General features: G+C 39.1%; 1 protein-coding gene across 1 annotated transcript; it reads left to right on the plus strand.

The window, feature by feature from the left end:
• Window positions 1–3,950: 3,950 nt before the first annotated feature.
• LOC118824140 (protein delta homolog 1) lies at window positions 3,951–8,565 on the plus strand. The gene is made up of 5 exons (XM_036594107.1): window positions 3,951–4,436; window positions 4,662–4,725; window positions 4,819–4,949; window positions 5,125–5,266; window positions 5,734–8,565. The coding sequence occupies exons 1-5, from the start codon at window positions 4,364–4,366 to the stop codon at window positions 6,485–6,487; spliced, it is 1,164 nt and encodes a 387-aa protein (XP_036450000.1). The 5' UTR covers window positions 3,951–4,363; the 3' UTR covers window positions 6,488–8,565.
• Window positions 8,566–18,894: the final 10,329 nt, after the last annotated feature.

Below are 18,894 nucleotides of genomic sequence, written 5' to 3' on the forward strand. Positions count from 1 at the left end.
TTTCGGTCTGCTTTGCTGCCTCAGGGCCTGGCCAACTTGCAAACATACAACTGAACATGAACTCTCTTTCATCCCAGAGAGTCCTTGAGTAAATGAGAACATCTGTAAAAAGTTGAAGCTGAAGAAGTGGACGTATCAACAGGGTAATGACCCTAAACATATGAATAAATCCACCAAAGAATAGCTCAAAAAGCAGAAGAAAAAAATACCATCAGTTAATGTTTTTTTTAAATAATGATTGCAATCAAATTTGTATGGTGGTCTCTGGGTATGTATCTGGATATTCTTTGGCTGGATTTCATTGACACTTTTGAATAAAATACCCCCCCCCAAATTTAATTTCCCACACAAAAAACACATCACCACACATGCTGTTTCCATTTTACTTCCATTTACTTTTTCCCTTGTTACCATAGAAATCAACAGGCTTGGCTTAGATGTTTTCTTCAGCCCAGAGTGCAAGAGGAAAGTTGGTTTTGTGACAAAGTCTCGCATCCTCTATCTTGCATTTTCATGTTTCTGCTTACATAACTGTATGTGGATATAGAAAGGCATTCCGTTAATGTTTGTGTTGAATGTGTTCATGATCCGTCTCTGATCACCCCTGTACGTGGTCCAATCTGACTACCTCTTGAGTGCTCCGATCGTAATCTGATCATGACTTCAGAATTCATTGATTTTTGTTTGGATTAATTGTGTTTGACTGTGTGTTCATATAGGTTGTGGTGTTTCAGGATAATGGCCTTTTAGACTACCATGCAGAATTTACATTTAGATAATGTAAAATATCTCCAGTCCTTTCTTTTTTGCAGTTTGGACTGCAAACAACCCTGCTAGAAAAAAACAGAAAATCAAGAGCAAAACCACCATATGCTGTGTTTTGGTCGCTGGTATGCTGCTTAGAAGCAGCAATGGAATTTTCTTTGTCTCTGTCATTTGAGCACAGCAACTTCCCTTTATGTTGTGTGAATATTTCAAAATGATTGGACCAATAGAATTGTTCCAAAAATTGCTTGGAATAAAATCTCTTTACATTAACTTACATTAAATGATTAAATGTAAAGAAATGTTTTGCCTTCTCTTGTAAAGTTGCCATTTTGGAGATACTAGTTTTTCTTTGGACAGCAACAATATGTTGTGTTTTGGAAGATGGTATGGTGGTCAATCAGCATGGCCATCCTGGGTGACCCCTAAACTAGCACCAGACCACATAGACCAACATAAACCAGCTTATACCAGCATGGAATGCATGCTGGTATGGGCTGTTTTTTTCAGCAGGGAACCAGGCTTGAATATTATGAAACTAGGAAGCAAAAGATTTTTCAGTCGTCAGTGAAAGACCCATGACTTGCATTTAATTCTCAGCATGATCCAGGAGCTTTCTTTTTTTTCTTTGAAAAAGTGCACCATGAATAATCCCTAACAAGGTGTTCCTACGAAGCAGAATGTGCCACATGCATTGTGCAAATGTGTCTCTCATAGACATAATGTAAGAAGTACTGGCCTATTCAGCATAGCTGGTCATTAAATGACCCATTTTTCAGCCCAATAAATCACTAGCAGTTGGCATAGGTGTTCACATCAGAACAGCTTCATAAAGCAAGATCGAATGAGATTTGTCAACATCTTCCATTTTCAGAGGTTCAGTTTCCTTGTAATTTAGATTAACTGCAATTGCTATCATAATCATCTGCCTCCTTGCATACATTGTGCAGATTGACATGATTGATGTCAACTGTGGAGACAATTCAATTCAATGCTTTCCAAATTAGGTGAGGATGATTTATAAATAAGATTACCCTGTAATACAGTTTAACTACATTAACGGGGCCTAAGTGCCTGAACCGTAATTACATCAGATGAAGAGACAAGGACAAGACAACCTTCACCACCTCAGCTCCACACTTGCTTGTTTATTTTCCTGGCGTCTTACTGACCATCTGTCAAAGCAGCTCCTTGAAGCAGCTCCTTGTAGCTCCCCATCAATTCTGGAGCACCCTTAGGAGGAGGGAGGCTGGATGAAAGAAACTTATCTCAAATGAGATCAAAAGACAGCAAATCAATGGCTGATGCCTCTCCTTTAATATGGCAAATGAAAAGCTGACAATTTATAACAGCTTTGGGAACCAGACCAGTGCTGCAGACTGTCCTCCTTTTTGTAGGCTATATTTGTCTCTGCTTGTTATCTCTGCTTGTGAGGCAGGGAGGCATTGTGTATAATAAAATGAACTCAGCATTTGTGTGAAATGCCTTGCACTAGTAACTAATTAAGATATTTTTCAAAGCTGATTATTAACTGCATTCTTTAAACAGCCTAAAAGGCTTTACTGTCAAGCCTGTATATTTGGACTGTTAATACTTATATAGAATTGATTGTGAACGATAATACATATCATTCTAACATCATTAAGGGTGCCTATAGCTTTTTCTATAGGCACCCTTAATGTTGGATTTGCAGTTGCTACTACTGCAGTTGCTACTAAGGCAACTGGGTTATCCTACGCTGGATGCAGTTTCATCCCTGTAGCATCTGTGGTTTGATTTTGTTTTGACAGTGGAAGGTTATCAGTTTGTGTCTTTACTAGGTGATAAGAGGTTCTGTCAGTTTCCACATAGCAGGCACAACCTGCACAGTGCATGAAGGTCAGGCCATTACAAGGAAAATAATGAGGAAGGAAGAAACTGACTTGAGGAAGTGAGTGGAAGTGTCTTGCTTTAAAATAATTTCCCCTGGTAGCACAGGGGTTCTTACAGGCAATGTTTAGCCTGGAGGCTGTAATTGGGCCTTGGGGGTTAGGTATACCCTCCACCACCTAAAATATTACAAATAATTAAAACAAATATTATCATTTATGACAACACGTAAATATGTAACAAAGTAAATAGCTAGTTAGCTATTACATGTGCACTAATTGAACAAAAAAGAGTGGTTCACTACAATACCGTGCACAATTCAGAGACCACTCTTCATTTATTTAATTTGCAGTCGAAATGGCCAGTGACTACACAGTATTCATTTTTCAGATAATATTTCTGAGAGAATTTGGATAAGGAAGAGGAAAATCAAAGGGAAATAGGCAAATAAACAGAAGTTTCCAACAATGGAGTTTAAAAATGTATTAAATGATATAGAGAAAATGGGACTCCTAACAGCCCTGCAAGACGTTCCACTCTTGCTTTAGAGCTAGAAAAATTCACATTTGTTTCTGTCCATCCTTCCACTGTGACAGCTCAACGCTATGAGCCTGAAATGATGTGTAGCTGTCAAGAATCCGTTATTTAGCAACGGAAATAGATAAAAAAAAATGAAGAAACATTGCAAATCAAACAAAGAAGCTGTGGGTGTTCTCAGAACCACGAACTGGCCAAATTGAAGCCTAACATCACTGAATATGTTTGGCATTACTCGGATTGTGAGAAACAACAAATACACTAAAGACTAACACGTTGGAGGTGTGAAAAAATATCCCTTAAGATTTCTTTGAAAAACTGCAAGTCTCCAGAGAAAAATGGAAGCTGTAATAAAGGTAAAGGTAAAGACACACTAAATAGTGAAAAAAAAATGATATTATATTTTTGCTGTTGTGCTGTTGTTGTGCTGTTTGCTGATGTTTTGTGTTTTTTTCCTGATGCTGAAAAGTAAATATACTTATATTTATATTGCAATTTGACTGTATAATAAACAAATGATCTCTAATTTTTGCACAGTACTGTATAAATCAGTTTTAATCCCCAAGGTCCTTTTTGCAGATTGGGACCATTCTGAAGAATGGAAAATGTTGCTGAAATCACAATAAACGTTCTCGTCATATGAATCCAGCAGTAAATGTGGAACTGTAAATCTAGAACAAGGCAACTGAATTGCTCTAGATTTACACCAGCTCAGGTGGGCGGAGCGTGTTTTGGACACGACAGTGTGAATGCGATGTCTCCTCATAACATCACGCGTCTGAGGCTAAATTAACAGCTCTTACGAGTGACAAAAAAGAAGAAAATACTGAAAATGCTGTCTATTTATTGCAGCTAGAAGAGAATTTCAGAAGAGAGTGAATTTTTCCCGATCGTACTTTTCGAGCTGACGTTATAGATTCTACTTTTACCTTTCGGAGCGTCTGCAGTTACCACAAGGAACGATACCGAGCAAAAGAGTATGTTATTGCTGCTATCGCCATCTTCACTGGGTCGTGTTTATTGGTGATGAACGTTAACTTGGCAAGACTGATCTGTTTTTGAGATGCGATTCGGTGGACCATGCATGCATTGAGGGGTGCCCTGCACTTCGCTACAGCCCGCCGTCGAGTCGCTCCACTTTTCTGAGAATAAATGGGCTTCAGGAGGACAAGCACTTAACCTAAATCCAAGCATGAATGTACATGAATTTCTGCAGTTGGCGATTTCATACTTACTTTTGCTCGGCTCTGCAACCCTTGGCCAAGGTAAATTGTCTCCGCGCTTCGTTTTGTAAGATTTCAGTGATTATTCTTTTTTGCATTTCTGCGTTTATTGATTAGCGTATGCAAAATATTCACTTGCAAAACACGCGTGGCGTGCAAGAGTGTCTTCAGAATACATTGTAATGTGGCATGTTATTTTGAACAGTTAATTTACTTTTAATGTGTGAATAGCTGCTTTATAATTACCACTGCATTGATATATTGTAGGTTCAGCATGCAGAGCTGGGTGCAATCTTGAAAATGGGTTTTGTGATAAGTATGGCGAGTGCAGGTATGTTTAGGTATTCAGGCGCCTTATTTTCATCTTCATCTTCTTAAAATGCTCACTCAAAAGATATTCCAAAAGATATTCCACTTTTCTCAGGTGCAGGCCTGGCTGGCAAGGTTTGACATGCGAGCAATGTGTTCCTTTCCCTGGCTGCGTTCATGGAAAATGTGAAAAAGCTTGGCAGTGTATCTGTGAGCAGGGCTGGGTAGGCAGTCAATGTGACCAAGGTGAGACCTACTTACTGAAAATCAGTCTCATGGACATCAGATCCACAGATCTCTCAGCAGTTACGTATACTGAGGCAGTGCTTTGGCGAAGCAATGCAATCACATTTTTATGAGGGAACAGCAAGCATTAGACTGTGCAATGGATAGTAAGCTCTAATACTTATTTTGTTTTTAGACATCCATCTGTGTTCAGCAGAGCCTTGTTCTGGCAATTCAACTTGCATTGAGACAGGAGAAGGAGGATATATCTGCATCTGTCCTACCGGCTACACAGGGAAAAACTGCCAGCTGAAGAAAGGACTATGTCTAACAAATGGGTAAGAGCGGTCTTTCTCAACAATATTTTATAAACAGTGAATAATCATTTTCTTGTGGGACATTTTATCTCCTATAATTGCATTAGTATTCTTAGTGCAGTAATCTAGTCTATTGGTTACTGAAAAGAAGAATTGACATTTTGCACCTCAAATTCATCTGTGTGATTATTATTGATTGCAGTGAGCAGTCTTATTTAACCCTGACACAGAATCCAGCAACACACAAAACAAATTGGTAGAATTAATCAAGCATGTGACTGCTTTGCCCAGAACATGTTCATGAAAGGACCTTCCTAAAATAATACAAGGCTTTAACAACCACTTGTGTTTTCTTTCTTTTTGATAGGTAAAACACAGTATTTACACAAATTTAAATGAACTGTGAATTTTGACCCAAGACTCAAAACCCATTTTTATTATTAAAATAATTATCCAGCTTAATGTGAAATTTGTGCTTTCATGTTTAGCTCCCCATGTCAGAATGGAGGCACCTGTATGGATAATAATGGATCTGACAGCCACTTGTCTTGCCTCTGTCCGCCTGGATTCACTGGAGATTTCTGTGAAATTGATGTTGATAAGTGTGAGCCCAACCCATGTCTAAACGGGGGCACTTGCACAGATCATGGTCTGGCTTACACATGCCTTTGCCCCCCTGCTTTCTCTGGTCCCATCTGCAACACCAACCTGGCTTCATGCTCTGAGGCCACCTGTGGAAAAGGAGGCACTTGTTTAAATGGGACTGATGGTGGAACCTACTGCATTTGCCCACCAGGCCTAACAGGACCTTCATGTGATCTCCACACTCACAAATTGAAACCAAAAGCCAGGCCTAAGCCCCCAGGCCTAGGCCATCCTCCCCTGCACTACGGCCTCCCAGCCAATGCCTTCCACAAGCTTCTGAGGCCCCCCGAGCATGGGCTACTTAAGATCACCTTGAAGGAGACTGTGCATACCTCCAGCCCCCTGGTCACCCACAGCCAGGTCATCTGCTTTGCCGTACTGGGTCTGCTCACTTGCTTGGTGATCCTAGGAACCACGGGCATCATCTTCTTCAATCGCTGTGAGACGTGGCTGGTGAACGCCAAGTATAGCCAGCTGGTCCGGCAGCAGAGGGACTACCTTCTGAAGGCTACAAATGGCGAGGATCACTCCATAAACATCATCCTGCCAGAAAAAATCAAGCTGACCAATTATGGAAAGCATTACACCTCTATATAAGGCAGGGCCACAAAATAGTTGTCCTTGGAGTTTTGTGTGCAAAGGATTTTGTTATGTGGGAGGCTTAAATAAATTGTAGGTGAAAAGGGGAGAGAATGGAAACATTTGTCACACAAACGTTAGAGTTACATGTGACCCCATGGAAAATGAAAGGAACAACATGAAAAAGGAAAAAGTTCTTAAAACAGATTAAGCAAAAGAATGTTTTAGAGTTTGTTACTAGATTTGTTTAAATATACAACATAGGTACATAGAATAATATGTGCTTCAAACTACAACTTAAGAACAAAAAATGTATCCATATTGGTACAAGTAGACTTTGACAAAAAACATCTCAGTGTAGCAGGAGCCACAATAGTGGATACCTTTATTATTGTCATAAAAAGCAGTGTAATAATGAATACGAGAACATGAGAGCTAAAAGCTAAGCTTTTACAAGATGTACTACATACTTATTTGGGGCTTTAAATAGGATATTTTTGGAGTGCCAACCAGAGTAGCAGTCCTAGGAAGTCTCAGAATGAAAGCCTTGCAATAATCAGTTCTGTCCATTTTTAACAGCTCGTTTGGGGCTGCACTTCACAGCATCTCCTTGATGTGAATATTATCTGCTAACATCCAGGGCAAGGCACTGTTGTTAACTGTTTGCTTCCTCCACACCACGTAGCGTAAGTGGGTGTAGGCAAGCAAGGGTTGTCTAGGGAAAGCCAGAGAGAGTTAAATAAATGGAACAGGAATAGGCAAAGCCAAAAAAAGGTGGTTTTGGTCAGGATTTGAATGTTGGCACTGGTTGCATTGTATACTTTGACAGGCTACTTGCTTTGGAGTATCTAGGAAACCACATCTCAGGAACATAATGGAAACAAAAACTGGAGAAGGTTGGTTTTGTAGGAGGTAAATGTGTGCACAAATCTTGACCGCTAAATAAATGTGTTTCAGATCCTACATTTTACAGGTAGTCATGGACAGAGGTCTTCTCCACAGTACTTTGAACAGTCATGCTTCAAAGGCAAAAGTGATATTTTACAACAGTGTAAATAGTCTATTGGTCTATTAAAAAAGAAATTAAAAATCAACTTTTTTGCAGTTGACTTGCTAGATTGTTTTTACTCAGTCCCCTACTGCCAGTGTATTTTACAAACTGTTAATGAAAACATTTACAGCAAATACATCTAAATACGTGACTGAAACGTACAAATAAAATACAACTCACAATAGCTATTGAAATGTTCATCTAAATGGTCAGTTCTTATGCTGTGAATTTAGAAAGTAAATATAATGACCAACAGGCAAGGGCATGTTTTAACATTACTTTAAAATAACATTTTAAACACTTCAAATTCTTTAAAACCATTCTCTTCTTTCGTTTAATTGTATATTGAACTATTTTCAGACCTCTCATGAGCCACAGGATGCTTGGGTATTTTTGATTGTTTTTCTATATATATCATTCTATATGTCACTATAGATGTAGTTTTGTGAATTGTTAGGCTAATCTTTCGATTAAAAAAAGGAAGTTATGATAAAAAACGTGATTATTTAATGATTCATCTTTCCCTCACTCAGCAAAGTAGGATCTGTGGGTCAGCAATATAACATGGGATTCATGTTAAAGTGGAACTGGACTGAATCAATGTATAAATCCAGCTTCATAGTGTGCCTCTCAGGTGTTCTTCTGCCCCTCCAGAGAGCACTAAGAATACAGCAAGTTGCACATGCACATTTCACAAGTCTGTCATATATGGCGTAGATGTAATATATGGTTATATATTGCTTGCGATCACAACACCTCTATTGCCAGCCAAAAATTTATGAAAAAGAGTTTTTCTCAGACTTCACAGCAACATCAAAGGAAAAGCTACAGTGTCCTCTAAAATACAGCAGGTCTCTGATTATTCCTATCCTGTAAGTTTTCATTTCCCCCTAACAAAGGGATTTCGAAAGGTACATACTGCCACCATGTGACTCCATGTATAGCACTGTAAGATGCTTTACCCATTAATCCCTTTTCCTGTTACCTCTTCCAAAAGGCCCTTGATCTTATGTTTAACATTATCTTACAAACTAGCTGCAAGAAACTTGTGAATACTTATTCTGAGTAATAGTGTTGAGGTAAATGTAATGTAAAACAGCAGAACATTTGTGTAGCACCTTTCATGCTACAATATTGAGCTACAACATTAAACTGTAAGTGTTGGCTAAAACATTCCTATCTTGTATGCATTCCTAACCACTTTTGTAGGCTACAAGCCATCATGCAGCCCTTTGTGCTTTTAATGGATTTGGTTAATGCTGAAAGGCATCCTCATTCAGATTTTGTTGCATTCAAAATCCATAACATATGCAAGAAAGGATTCAGCAGTAGGTCTACCTAAGCATTTTAATTCACTGACTTGATTATGCTGTCCTGTCATGTAGTTTGTTCCTTAAAAACACATTTTTATAAAATTGCAGAAAATGTCAGAAATAACTAAGGCTTGTTCCACACGGTCTTTGCTACCACCTTGTGGCAATGTTGCAATGACATGCAAAGCTTGCAGACATGATACTGCATGTCATTGAACTTGTAACTGAATTGTTTCCATTTTATGTCTTCTCAGTGGCTTCTGATTTATCTGTATCCCATTAAATTCTTTCCCTGAACACTGCAGGATTAATGAATTAAATTCATGCACAGAAATCTTGATGCAGGGACCAATTGCAACAATCAGAAAAAAGCACATTTTTTTCAGAATGCTGAGTTTACATTATCTGTAAATAATAAAAAGACTATTATTGGTTAACCTTACAAATATATAAAATAAATTGTCTGTACAGTTACAGTACTGTGCAAAAGTCTTAAGCAGCCAAAAAAACTTGCAAAAACACCATTAAACTATAAATAAATGCAGAAGAACATAAGAATTTTTTGTTTTTAATAAAGCTACAAATATCTATCCACAAAAGGGCTGTGTGGTTCTTCAAATAACTGATCACATGAGCTTCTGATTTGTTATGCAGGTAAGACTGAACACCTCTGAGTTAGAACACAGTTTGGTTCCTGACCTCTTGGTGCACTCCAGCGATTACATGGATTTGTTGCACCACATTCTACCTGGTAGTATTAACATTATACATACATACATCATCTAAACCGCTTATCCTTCTGGGTCGCGGTGGGGTGCTGGAGCCTATCCCAGCTGTCATTGGGCGGAAGGCAGGATACACCCTGGACAGGTCGCCAGTCCATCGCAGGGCAATTAACATTATTACGTGTTAATTGACTAAGTACTGATAGCCAAAGTTGATACTGAATAGTAACTGTAAATACTGGGCTTCCTAAAGAAGAGTTTTATGAAATTATTAGGCTAACACAATGAAGTAAATCACTTTATATTGTTTATTTATATTTAGTCTGATGTTAGTGTATTTTTTCAACAAATAAATGCTTAAAATCAAGATAAGTGACTACATTTCATTACTGTACTGTACTGTGGCTCATTGAATTTACGTTGTTTAGGCCGAGACATGAGTTTGCTTTTTTAGTTTGGCAGTGGAGGTATGAGGCTGAAGTAGCTGAAAAATAATGGAAGTCTAGGCCACCCAAAATCTGGTCTCATAGCCCTGCTGCAAAAGTACAGTACAGTGACACAAATTTTGGTTTTCACTAGGCTTGCTGCTAAAGTTTTTATGGTGGCAGTTTGCATTAACTCTAGATTGTTATGAAGAGTGATCAGATGAATTGCAATTAATTGCAAAGTCATTCATTGCCATGAAAATGAACTTTATTTAAAAAAAAACATTTCCACTACATTTCAGCCCTGCCACAAAATGACCTGCTAACATCATTTCAGTGATCTCCTTGTTAGCTCAGGAGAAAGTGTTAACGAGGTCAGGGCAGCTGATATTACTCTGTCATGCTGATTGAATTAGAAGAGCAGACTGGTAGCTTTAAAAGGGGGGTGGTTTTCTGTTAACCATGGTTAGTCGTTGTTTTGCATCAAAAGGGCTTCACAGGCAAGGACATTGCTGCTTGTAAGATTGCACCTAAATCAACCATTTATCGGATCATAAAGAACTTCAAGGACAGAGGTTCAGTTGCTGTGAAGAAGGATTCAGGGTGCTGTACAACAAGTGCCAGGACTGTCTCCTAAAGTGGATTCAGCTATGGGATCAGGTCACCACCAGTGCAGGGCTTGCTCAGGAATGGCAGCAGGTAGGTGAGTGCATCTGTACGCACAATGGTGTGAAGGCTTTTGGAATATGGCCTGGTGTCAAGAACAGCAGCAAAGAAGCCTCTCCAAGAAAAACGTCAAGGATTGACTGACTTTCTGCAGGCAGTACTGGGGTAAAGTTATTTTCTCTGATTTCCAGCATGATGAACAATGCTTTTTCCAGCATGATGGACCACCATGTCACAAGGCAAAAGTGATAACTAAGTGGCTCGGTGACCAAAACATTGAAATTTTGGGTCCATGGCCAGAAAACTCCCCAGATCTTAATCTTATTTAGAACCTGTTGTCAATCCTTCAAAAGCAGGTGGACAAACAAGCACAGATATTGTGAAACTCTTGAAAAAGAAGGGTCAACACTGTAAATATTGAGTCTTTGCATAAACTTGATGTATTTGTCAATAAGTTATAAAACATGAAGTGCTTAGGATTGTACTTCAGTATACCATAGAAACATCTGACAAAAAGATCTAAAAAGCAGCAAACTTTATGAAAACTAAAATTTGTCAGTCTCAACTTTTGGCCACGACTGTAGATACTAAACATAGCTTGCCCACTTGACTATCTTTAGGGTTACGAGGATTTTTCATTAAGCCATTGCACCAATTCCAACAAATTTTTTTTTCCATATTTTCAACTTTTCTGCACTCCTGAAAATCACTAGTGAACCTACATGTGTCTTCTGAGGTTTATTTGAAATGCTAAAATGAGACATATTTTTGGGGATTTTTTTGCAGCACAATGCCTTGCCTGTTCCTCTCTGACATGAAATTTAAAAATATGTTTTAGTTCAAAACCTTCCGAAAGCTAACATAACAGTGTCTCAAGCATCAGGCAGTGTATACATTTATGATTTCATGTAATAACTTTCTGTAACAGCTTTTAGAAGCATTAGACTAGATTTTTCTAGAATGGAGCATTTCGCATTCAGTCCAGTTTGTTTACATCTTAACCATTTATTTATACAGAACCATTTATTTATTTAGATTTCTGTAAATCAGTGCCTGGCTTGTCACAATGACATTGGCTGTGGCAATCTTAGGAGAGCATGCTGCGCTTACAGTTTTCAGAGCAAGGCTTTTGCTCTCTATGTGCACAAGGGTGTTTTAGGGTTTTATGCAAAGGCCTTGGCCGTTTACTCATGAACAGGGGGTTTATGAATTCCTGACGTTATTCCTGTAGATGGCGGCATTTCATCTTCCACAGAAAATTTCCCACACTGTAGGGTGACAGAGTGGCTGTATAACCTGAGAAGAGCATCAGAACAAATGAATATCACATATCACAAGGGAACAGTTAACACCAAAATGAATGTGGAAACATTAGAATGTACTGTAAGTCAGCTAATAAACTTTTTTCACTGACTGTGGGCACATATGCAAAATTCAAGGGAGTGTCCTGCTAGCCTTTCTCTTCAGGAGTATCATGTTAAGCATTCCAATTAGACCAATGTTTGTTAATACTGCTTCTGGGGACCACTCTCCTGCACAGTTAGAATTATTGCTAGCCCCAGCTCACCTGATCTAGATCATGAAGGGCGTGTTAATCATTGACTGAGCTGCATCAGGTGTGTTGAAGCTGGGAATGAAAATGGTGCAGTACTGTGAAACCCTGAAAGCAGGATTAAGAGCTTATGCAGTTTTCAATTCAGCAATGTTTCATTGCAATTATGCAATGTTTCAATTCAGATGAACACAGTATAGTACAGGTCCTACCTCTGTGAGGTGACCTTGGCAAATGCATAAATCACAAAGAAACAGTGCTGTTGTAATATTAGTATCGGCTTGTCCCAAAGTCCACACTTGCAGTTTGTGGTTTGCTTAAAAGGGAAGTCTACCAATTTTTCTAGTCATTCAGATTGTTCTAATGTGAAATGATTCATTGAAGAGAACCTTACTGAGTCAGATTTCTTCACAGTGGGGGTGATAGGAACAAGGGCTCATGATGTCTCCAACACAAATAAAGTGATTTTATTTCCTATCCAAAGCCACCATTGAACCTACAGATGTCCTCTGAGTTTTACATGTAATTTTGATAATGGTAAAATAGTGGTTCTAAATCAGAAAATATAAGTTTGTGTTTCAGGCATCAGGCAACAAGTTTGTATAGTAAGGGCAAGAGAAGCACATAGAGGCAGATCAAGAGGCAGTAGCAGGAAAAAATGGCAGAATGTTTGCCCTGACATCCAGGCCATTATCATAGACCATGTTGTTAACCATGGCCTATGTATGGCTGAGGCAGGTCAAAGGGTGCAACCTCAGCCCAGCCGGTCTTGTCACATCAATAATACGAATGTTCAGGTGTGTGAGTACCGCACATACTACAAAGTATCCATGTAAACTTATAATATGAACTCTTAGACTGTGTTGTACAGACTCAATATATATATTTTTCACTATATATATATATATATATATATATGTTCCACTGCCCTATTTCGGTGACCAGAGCCCAGTATTCGCACCAGAACAGGAAACTGAAATAATCAACATGGTAAAAGCAAACAATGTCATTGCACTTCGAGTGATTCAGAGAGCTGTATTGCAAGATGACATCATCTTCCATAACATCACCTCTGTGAGCATCTCTACCATAGACAGTGTTCTCAAGAGGCATGTAATATCAATAAAACAACTGTACAGAGTTTCTTTTGAGAGGAATAATGAAAGAATAAAGGAACTGAGATATTTGTATGTACAGGTAAGACCTTAGCTTCTTACACAGATAAGGGTTTACCTCATATATGTCTGGGTATACTTTGAGACCAGATAACAACATGTGAAATATAAGTGTACTGCCATTGTATTGATGTTGAGTTAAATGATCCTATACAATTTGGTTTGATGTACATTAGTTTTGTGGTTTGCAGAGAGTGATGGACCTAGAGGCAAGTGAGATCCCACCCACACTTTGTATGAGAATGAGGCAGGATTCAATCTGAACAAAGTCAGATGTTGTGGCATAAACATCATAGGTCAACAAGCCACTGTGGATGTGGCAGGCCAATGTGTGGGCAACATTATGATGTGTGCCGCTGTCTCAGAGAATGGTGCCATCCACCATGTTCCAACCACTAGCCCCTACAACACACCTGACTTGCCAATGGTTTGATGCCCATCCACAATTGTCAGTGGAGTTCCTACCACTGTATTCACCATTCCTCAACCCTATTGAGGAAGTGGAAGGTGTATGATCTCCAACCCCATGATCGAATGTCATTACTTGAGGCTATGAATGCAGGTTGTGGGGACATTATGGCTGAAGACTGCAGAGGGTGACTGCAATATACAAGAAGGTTTTTCCCTCTCTGTCTTGGAAGGCAGGACATCAGGTCTGATGTAGATAAAGTGTTGTGGCCCAACAGAGAGGAGAGAGTAGAGGTAACATGATTAGCACTGTAACATTATATTATAATTATTTATATTTCTTCAAAATATTATGCATCTTTTTGTTTTCATTACTATTGCCAGACAGATATGAATACTATACTAAAAATGTATGTTTCCACATTTGCGTATGTGTGGGACAATCTTTTGTTATGGTCAGCAACACAATGTAGTCAGTCCAATTCTGATACATATATTTAGCATTTAATACATCAATATTTGCACAATGATCAAGGAATCCTCTCCACTTGGTGACAGTGTTGTAGTGATTTTGTTTGCTTTGATGTATATAGCTAATGTTTGGAGTGGTTCCTTTGCACAGGTGATACAGTGATGTGAGAAATGCTTCTACTGTTGTAGGAATTGCACTGAGAGTGCTGAGAATGGGATTACTGTTTCAAGAAATTCATCTAAGCATTCGAGAAAAACTGTAACACAACAGTATGCTAGAAAAAAGTGCAAATATGTATGCTTGTATTAAACTAAACAACTACTGACCATTCAAAATGTGAAAAAAATCACTACTTCAAACATGCAAACTTCAAAAATTGGATTAAAAGTGCATTTCTTTTTCATCAAGGTACTCTAAATGACCAATAATGAAAAATGAACAACTGTTCAAATAATTCACACATGCAAATAAATATAGATAGTGAGTGAGTGAGTGAGTGAGTGAGTGAGTGAAAGGGATAGTGAGTGAGTGAATGAATGAGTGAAAGACCATTCAAATTGTGAATAAAAACATCACTACTTAGAAATTCGATTAAAAGTGCATTTCTTTTTCATTAAGGTACTCTTAACGACCAATATTGAAAAATGAACAATGGTTCAGGTAATTCACGTTTGCAAATAGACATAGTGAGTGAGTGAATGAGTGTGTAAGTGAGTCAGTGAATGAGCGAGTAAGTGAGTTAGTGAGTGAGTGAGTAAAAGAGACAATGAGTGAGTGAGCAAGAAAGTGAAACTAAGTGAGTGAAAGAGATAGTGAGTGAGTGAGTGAGTGAATGAGTCAGTGAGTGAGTGAGTGAATGAATGAAAGACCATTCAAAATGTGAATAAAAATATCACTACTTCAAACATGCAAACTTTCAAAATTGGATTAAAAGTGCATTTCTTTTTCCTCAAGGCACTCTTAATGACCAATATTGAAAAATGAACAATGGTTCAAAGAATTCACACATGCAAATAGATATAGATAGTGAGTGATTGAGTGAGGGGGAAGTGAAAGAGACAGTGAGTGAAATAGTGAGTGAGTGAGAGATACTGAGTAAGTAAAAGAGAGTGAGTTAGTGACAGAGAAAGAGTGAAATAATGAGTGAGTGAAAGAAACGTGAGTGAGTGACTGAGTGAGTGAGTGAGAGATACTGAGTGAAGGAGTAAAAGAGATGTGAGTAAGAGGTACTGAATGAGTGTGTAAAAGATTTAGTGACAGAGATAGAAAGTATGTGAAAGAGAGAGTAAGTGAGTGAAAGAGATACCTATACACACATTCATTCAATTTGAAATATCATTTTATTTGTATTAATAGTGTAAACATTTTAATAAAAAAACAGTTTTCCAATCTATTTTGCGTAATGGGGTAGTTGGGATGAGCTTGACGGAACAGTCTAAGATGAAAATGCAACAAATAAACAATGTAAAGGAATGTCAGAACTTGTCAAAACAAAAAAAGAAAATTAAACAAGGCAAGCTTATGTGTTTCAATTTATATCGGAATAATATCCATATCTGTAGATCATTGCTTAAAAACATGCATTGACCTCCAAAAGAGCAGAGACGATGCTGAGTTACTGTACTAAAATATCTGCATTTTATTAATGTTGCTGCATTTGTAACTTATTGTGACATTTATTGGTAAAGAGTTAATCCAATATATTTCAAGAAGTAAATATTTCTCAGTAATGCTAATCCAGTTGGATTTAGTCCACGTTATAAATGTGTATCAGCTTCCACAGATGCAGTAATATGCAAAAGTTTGAGTGCCTGTGGTCAAATTACATGTATTGGGTTATGTCATTAGCTCCAATGGGGTGATAATAGACGACAATAAAGTGGAAGCAGTGGTTAATTGGCCTACTCCTACATCCACAAAAGAGTTGCAAAGATTCTTGGGGTTTGCTAATTTTTATTGATGCTTTATCCAAAATTTTAGCAATATTGCTGCCCCAATGACGACCTTACTCAAAGGCAATCCAAGAAAACTGACCTGGACCGTGCAAGCTGAAGAGGCTTTTGTAAAATTAAAAGATGCCTTCACTACTGCTCCTATTTTAAAGCACCCTGATCCCTCTGAACCGTTTGTTGTAGAGGTAGATGCTTCTGAGATGGGGATCAGTGCCGTGCTTTCTCAGAGGTCTGGCAACCCACCTAAACTCCAACCAGTGGCCTTCTATTCACACAAGCTCACACCCACAGAAAAGAATTATGGCATAGGTGATCGAGAGTTGTTTGCAGTCAAGTTAGCATTAGAGGAATGGAGGCACTGGTTGGAGGGAGCTAATCACCCTTTTGTGGTTTTGACAGATCATAAAAATCTAGAGTATTTACACAATGCGAAACGCCTTAACTCTTGCCAAGCTAGATGGTCTCTCTTCTTTTCTAGATTCCGATTCAGTATAATTTATCGTCCTGGCTCTAGAAATACTAAGGCAGATGCCCTTTCTGGAATATATCAAGAGGATACAGTAGAGACAAACCAGTCTAAAAACAAACCCACATTCCTCCACATGTAAACATAGCATCTATATGATGGGAAATAGATGACAAGATTGAAGAGGCCTTAAGGGATAGCCAATTACCCAGTCAGTGTCCCCCTGAAAAGCTGTATGTCCCCAGCCAGTTCCGCGATAGACTCATCACCTGGGCACATTCCTCTCTCACTTCAGGTCAGCCCGGGGAAACACACACAGCAATTATTAGCCAACCGTTATTGGTGGGAAAGCACGAACAAGGACGTTCATTCATTTGTATCCTCCTGTTCTATATGTTCTTAGTGTAAAACTCCTAAAACCTTACCTGCTGGTAAACTCGTTCCATTGCCCGTGCCCGTACGACCCTGGTCCCACATAGCATTAGACTTCATAACTGACCTTCTGCATCTCAAGGCTTTACCACAATTCTCACTATAGTCGATAGGTTTTCATGTGGTGTTAGATTCATCCCCTTTCCATCGCTCCCTACAGCTTTTCAGACAGCTGAAACTTAATTTAACCAGGTCTTTCGTTATTTTGGCATCCCAGAGGTCATTCTGTCTGACAGGGGCCCTCAGTTCACTTCCCTCAGTCTGGTCAGCCTTTTTTGAACATGTGGGGGTCTCTATCAGCTTAACTTCTGGATATCATGGATAGTTAGGGAAATTTCTACAATTATTCTGTTTCCATAATCCATCAGATTGGTCCAGATTTCTCTTATGGGCAGAGGTAGCCCAGAACTCACTTATCAGCTCAGCTACAGGACTGACTCCTTTTCAATGCATCCTGGGATACCAACCTCAGGTGTAACAACAGATCGCATATGGTTGTTCGCTAGAGACTTCAGAGGCAACCTAAGTACATTGGTCCATTTAAAGTGCTTGAGAGAATTAATGAAGTAACTTATAAGCTTGATTTACCCCCGTTCGTTTCAAAACCTGTTGTTTCAGGGCCTTTGGATGAGGCTACGCCTGACGTCACTTCAACCCCGCCGGGGGAGATAGATGGAGCACCCATTTATGCTGTCCGTCGGCTGCTGGATTCCTGGAGACGTGGAGAAGAGCTCCAGTATCTGGTTGACTGGGAGCGGTACGGCCCAGAGGAGCAGTGTTGGGTCTCGGCTAGAGACATTCTGGATCCTGGTCTAATTGCTGATTTTCATAGTCAACATCCTGATAAGCCTGCTCCTCGTCCCAGGGGTCGACCTAGGAAAACGCTATCCAGCTCGCTCCCCTCTTGTCTGTCCAACGCCGCAGCAGCTTTGGGTCTGATCCTGTTCAGGTCTCCGGTCGGGGGCGTGGTGGTCTACTATTTTTTTGGTTCTCCTTACAAGTCACAAACAGATGCACAATCATCTTCCTGTCTAGTTTGTCCAGGTTTTCCTTGTGTATATGACACACAGCAACATTAAGGCGTCCTTGTGTCATAAAACAACAGAGCCATGTTTTCAGTCTGTGAAGACCACTGGAAACTTTGTTCAGCTTCAGCTGAGGACACAGGAACAATCAGATGAAATCTGACAAGTGTTTCTACCTTAAGAAGGCTTGCTGCTTCACTGCTGGACTGTATGTTGTTTTGTCCACCATGAGCTGCAATCGGTGCATTTGCAAAGTCAAGCCAAATCTTCTAGTGAGCTTGAGGTATCAATATAAGAACACATCCAACTAAAGCTAACTATAACTGCAAGTTATAGTTAACCAGCTCACAAACATATGGTGATGGCACAAAATTAACCTTTCAAACTTTTTTGGCTATGTACCTAGCTAGCTGGTCTATCTGCTTCAAGACTGCAAACCTAGAGATGAGTTCCATTCAGGAAACGAGTAAGGGGCATGTCAGCTGTGTCCCCCATGTCTGTTACACCCTTGAGTTAGCCCAATACCTCTTTTTTAAAAACTCTTCAATGCGTTATCCAGGAAAAATTGTGTTTACTGTGTTAAGTGTGGACATTGTGCTTTTGCACATTTGAGAAATGGGACTTTCTGGAAAGCTTACAAACCAGTACACATGTCTGCAAGTGTGAAGTTTGGGAAAGGCCTTAAGAGTCTGATTTGAAAGGCAGAATATGTTGTATAACAGCGCAGTAGGTGGTGCTATGATTACACTGAAGTGTCCATAAA

This window comes from Colossoma macropomum, unplaced genomic scaffold, assembly GCF_904425465.1.
Source record: "Colossoma macropomum unplaced genomic scaffold, Colossoma_macropomum, whole genome shotgun sequence".
Taxonomy (NCBI): domain Eukaryota; kingdom Metazoa; phylum Chordata; class Actinopteri; order Characiformes; family Serrasalmidae; genus Colossoma; species Colossoma macropomum.

Excerpts from the sequence above, each read along its gene's own strand:
- LOC118824140 (XM_036594107.1), top strand. The coding sequence starts at position 4,364 with ATGAATGTACATGAATTTCTGCAGTTGGCGATTTCATACTTACTTTTG. Across the intron at positions 4,950-5,124 it reads AGGCAGTCAATGTGACCAAG|ACATCCATCTGTGTTCAGCA; the intron begins GTGAGACCTACT and ends TTTTGTTTTTAG. Across the intron at positions 5,267-5,733 it reads GGACTATGTCTAACAAATGG|CTCCCCATGTCAGAATGGAG; the intron begins GTAAGAGCGGTC and ends TTTCATGTTTAG.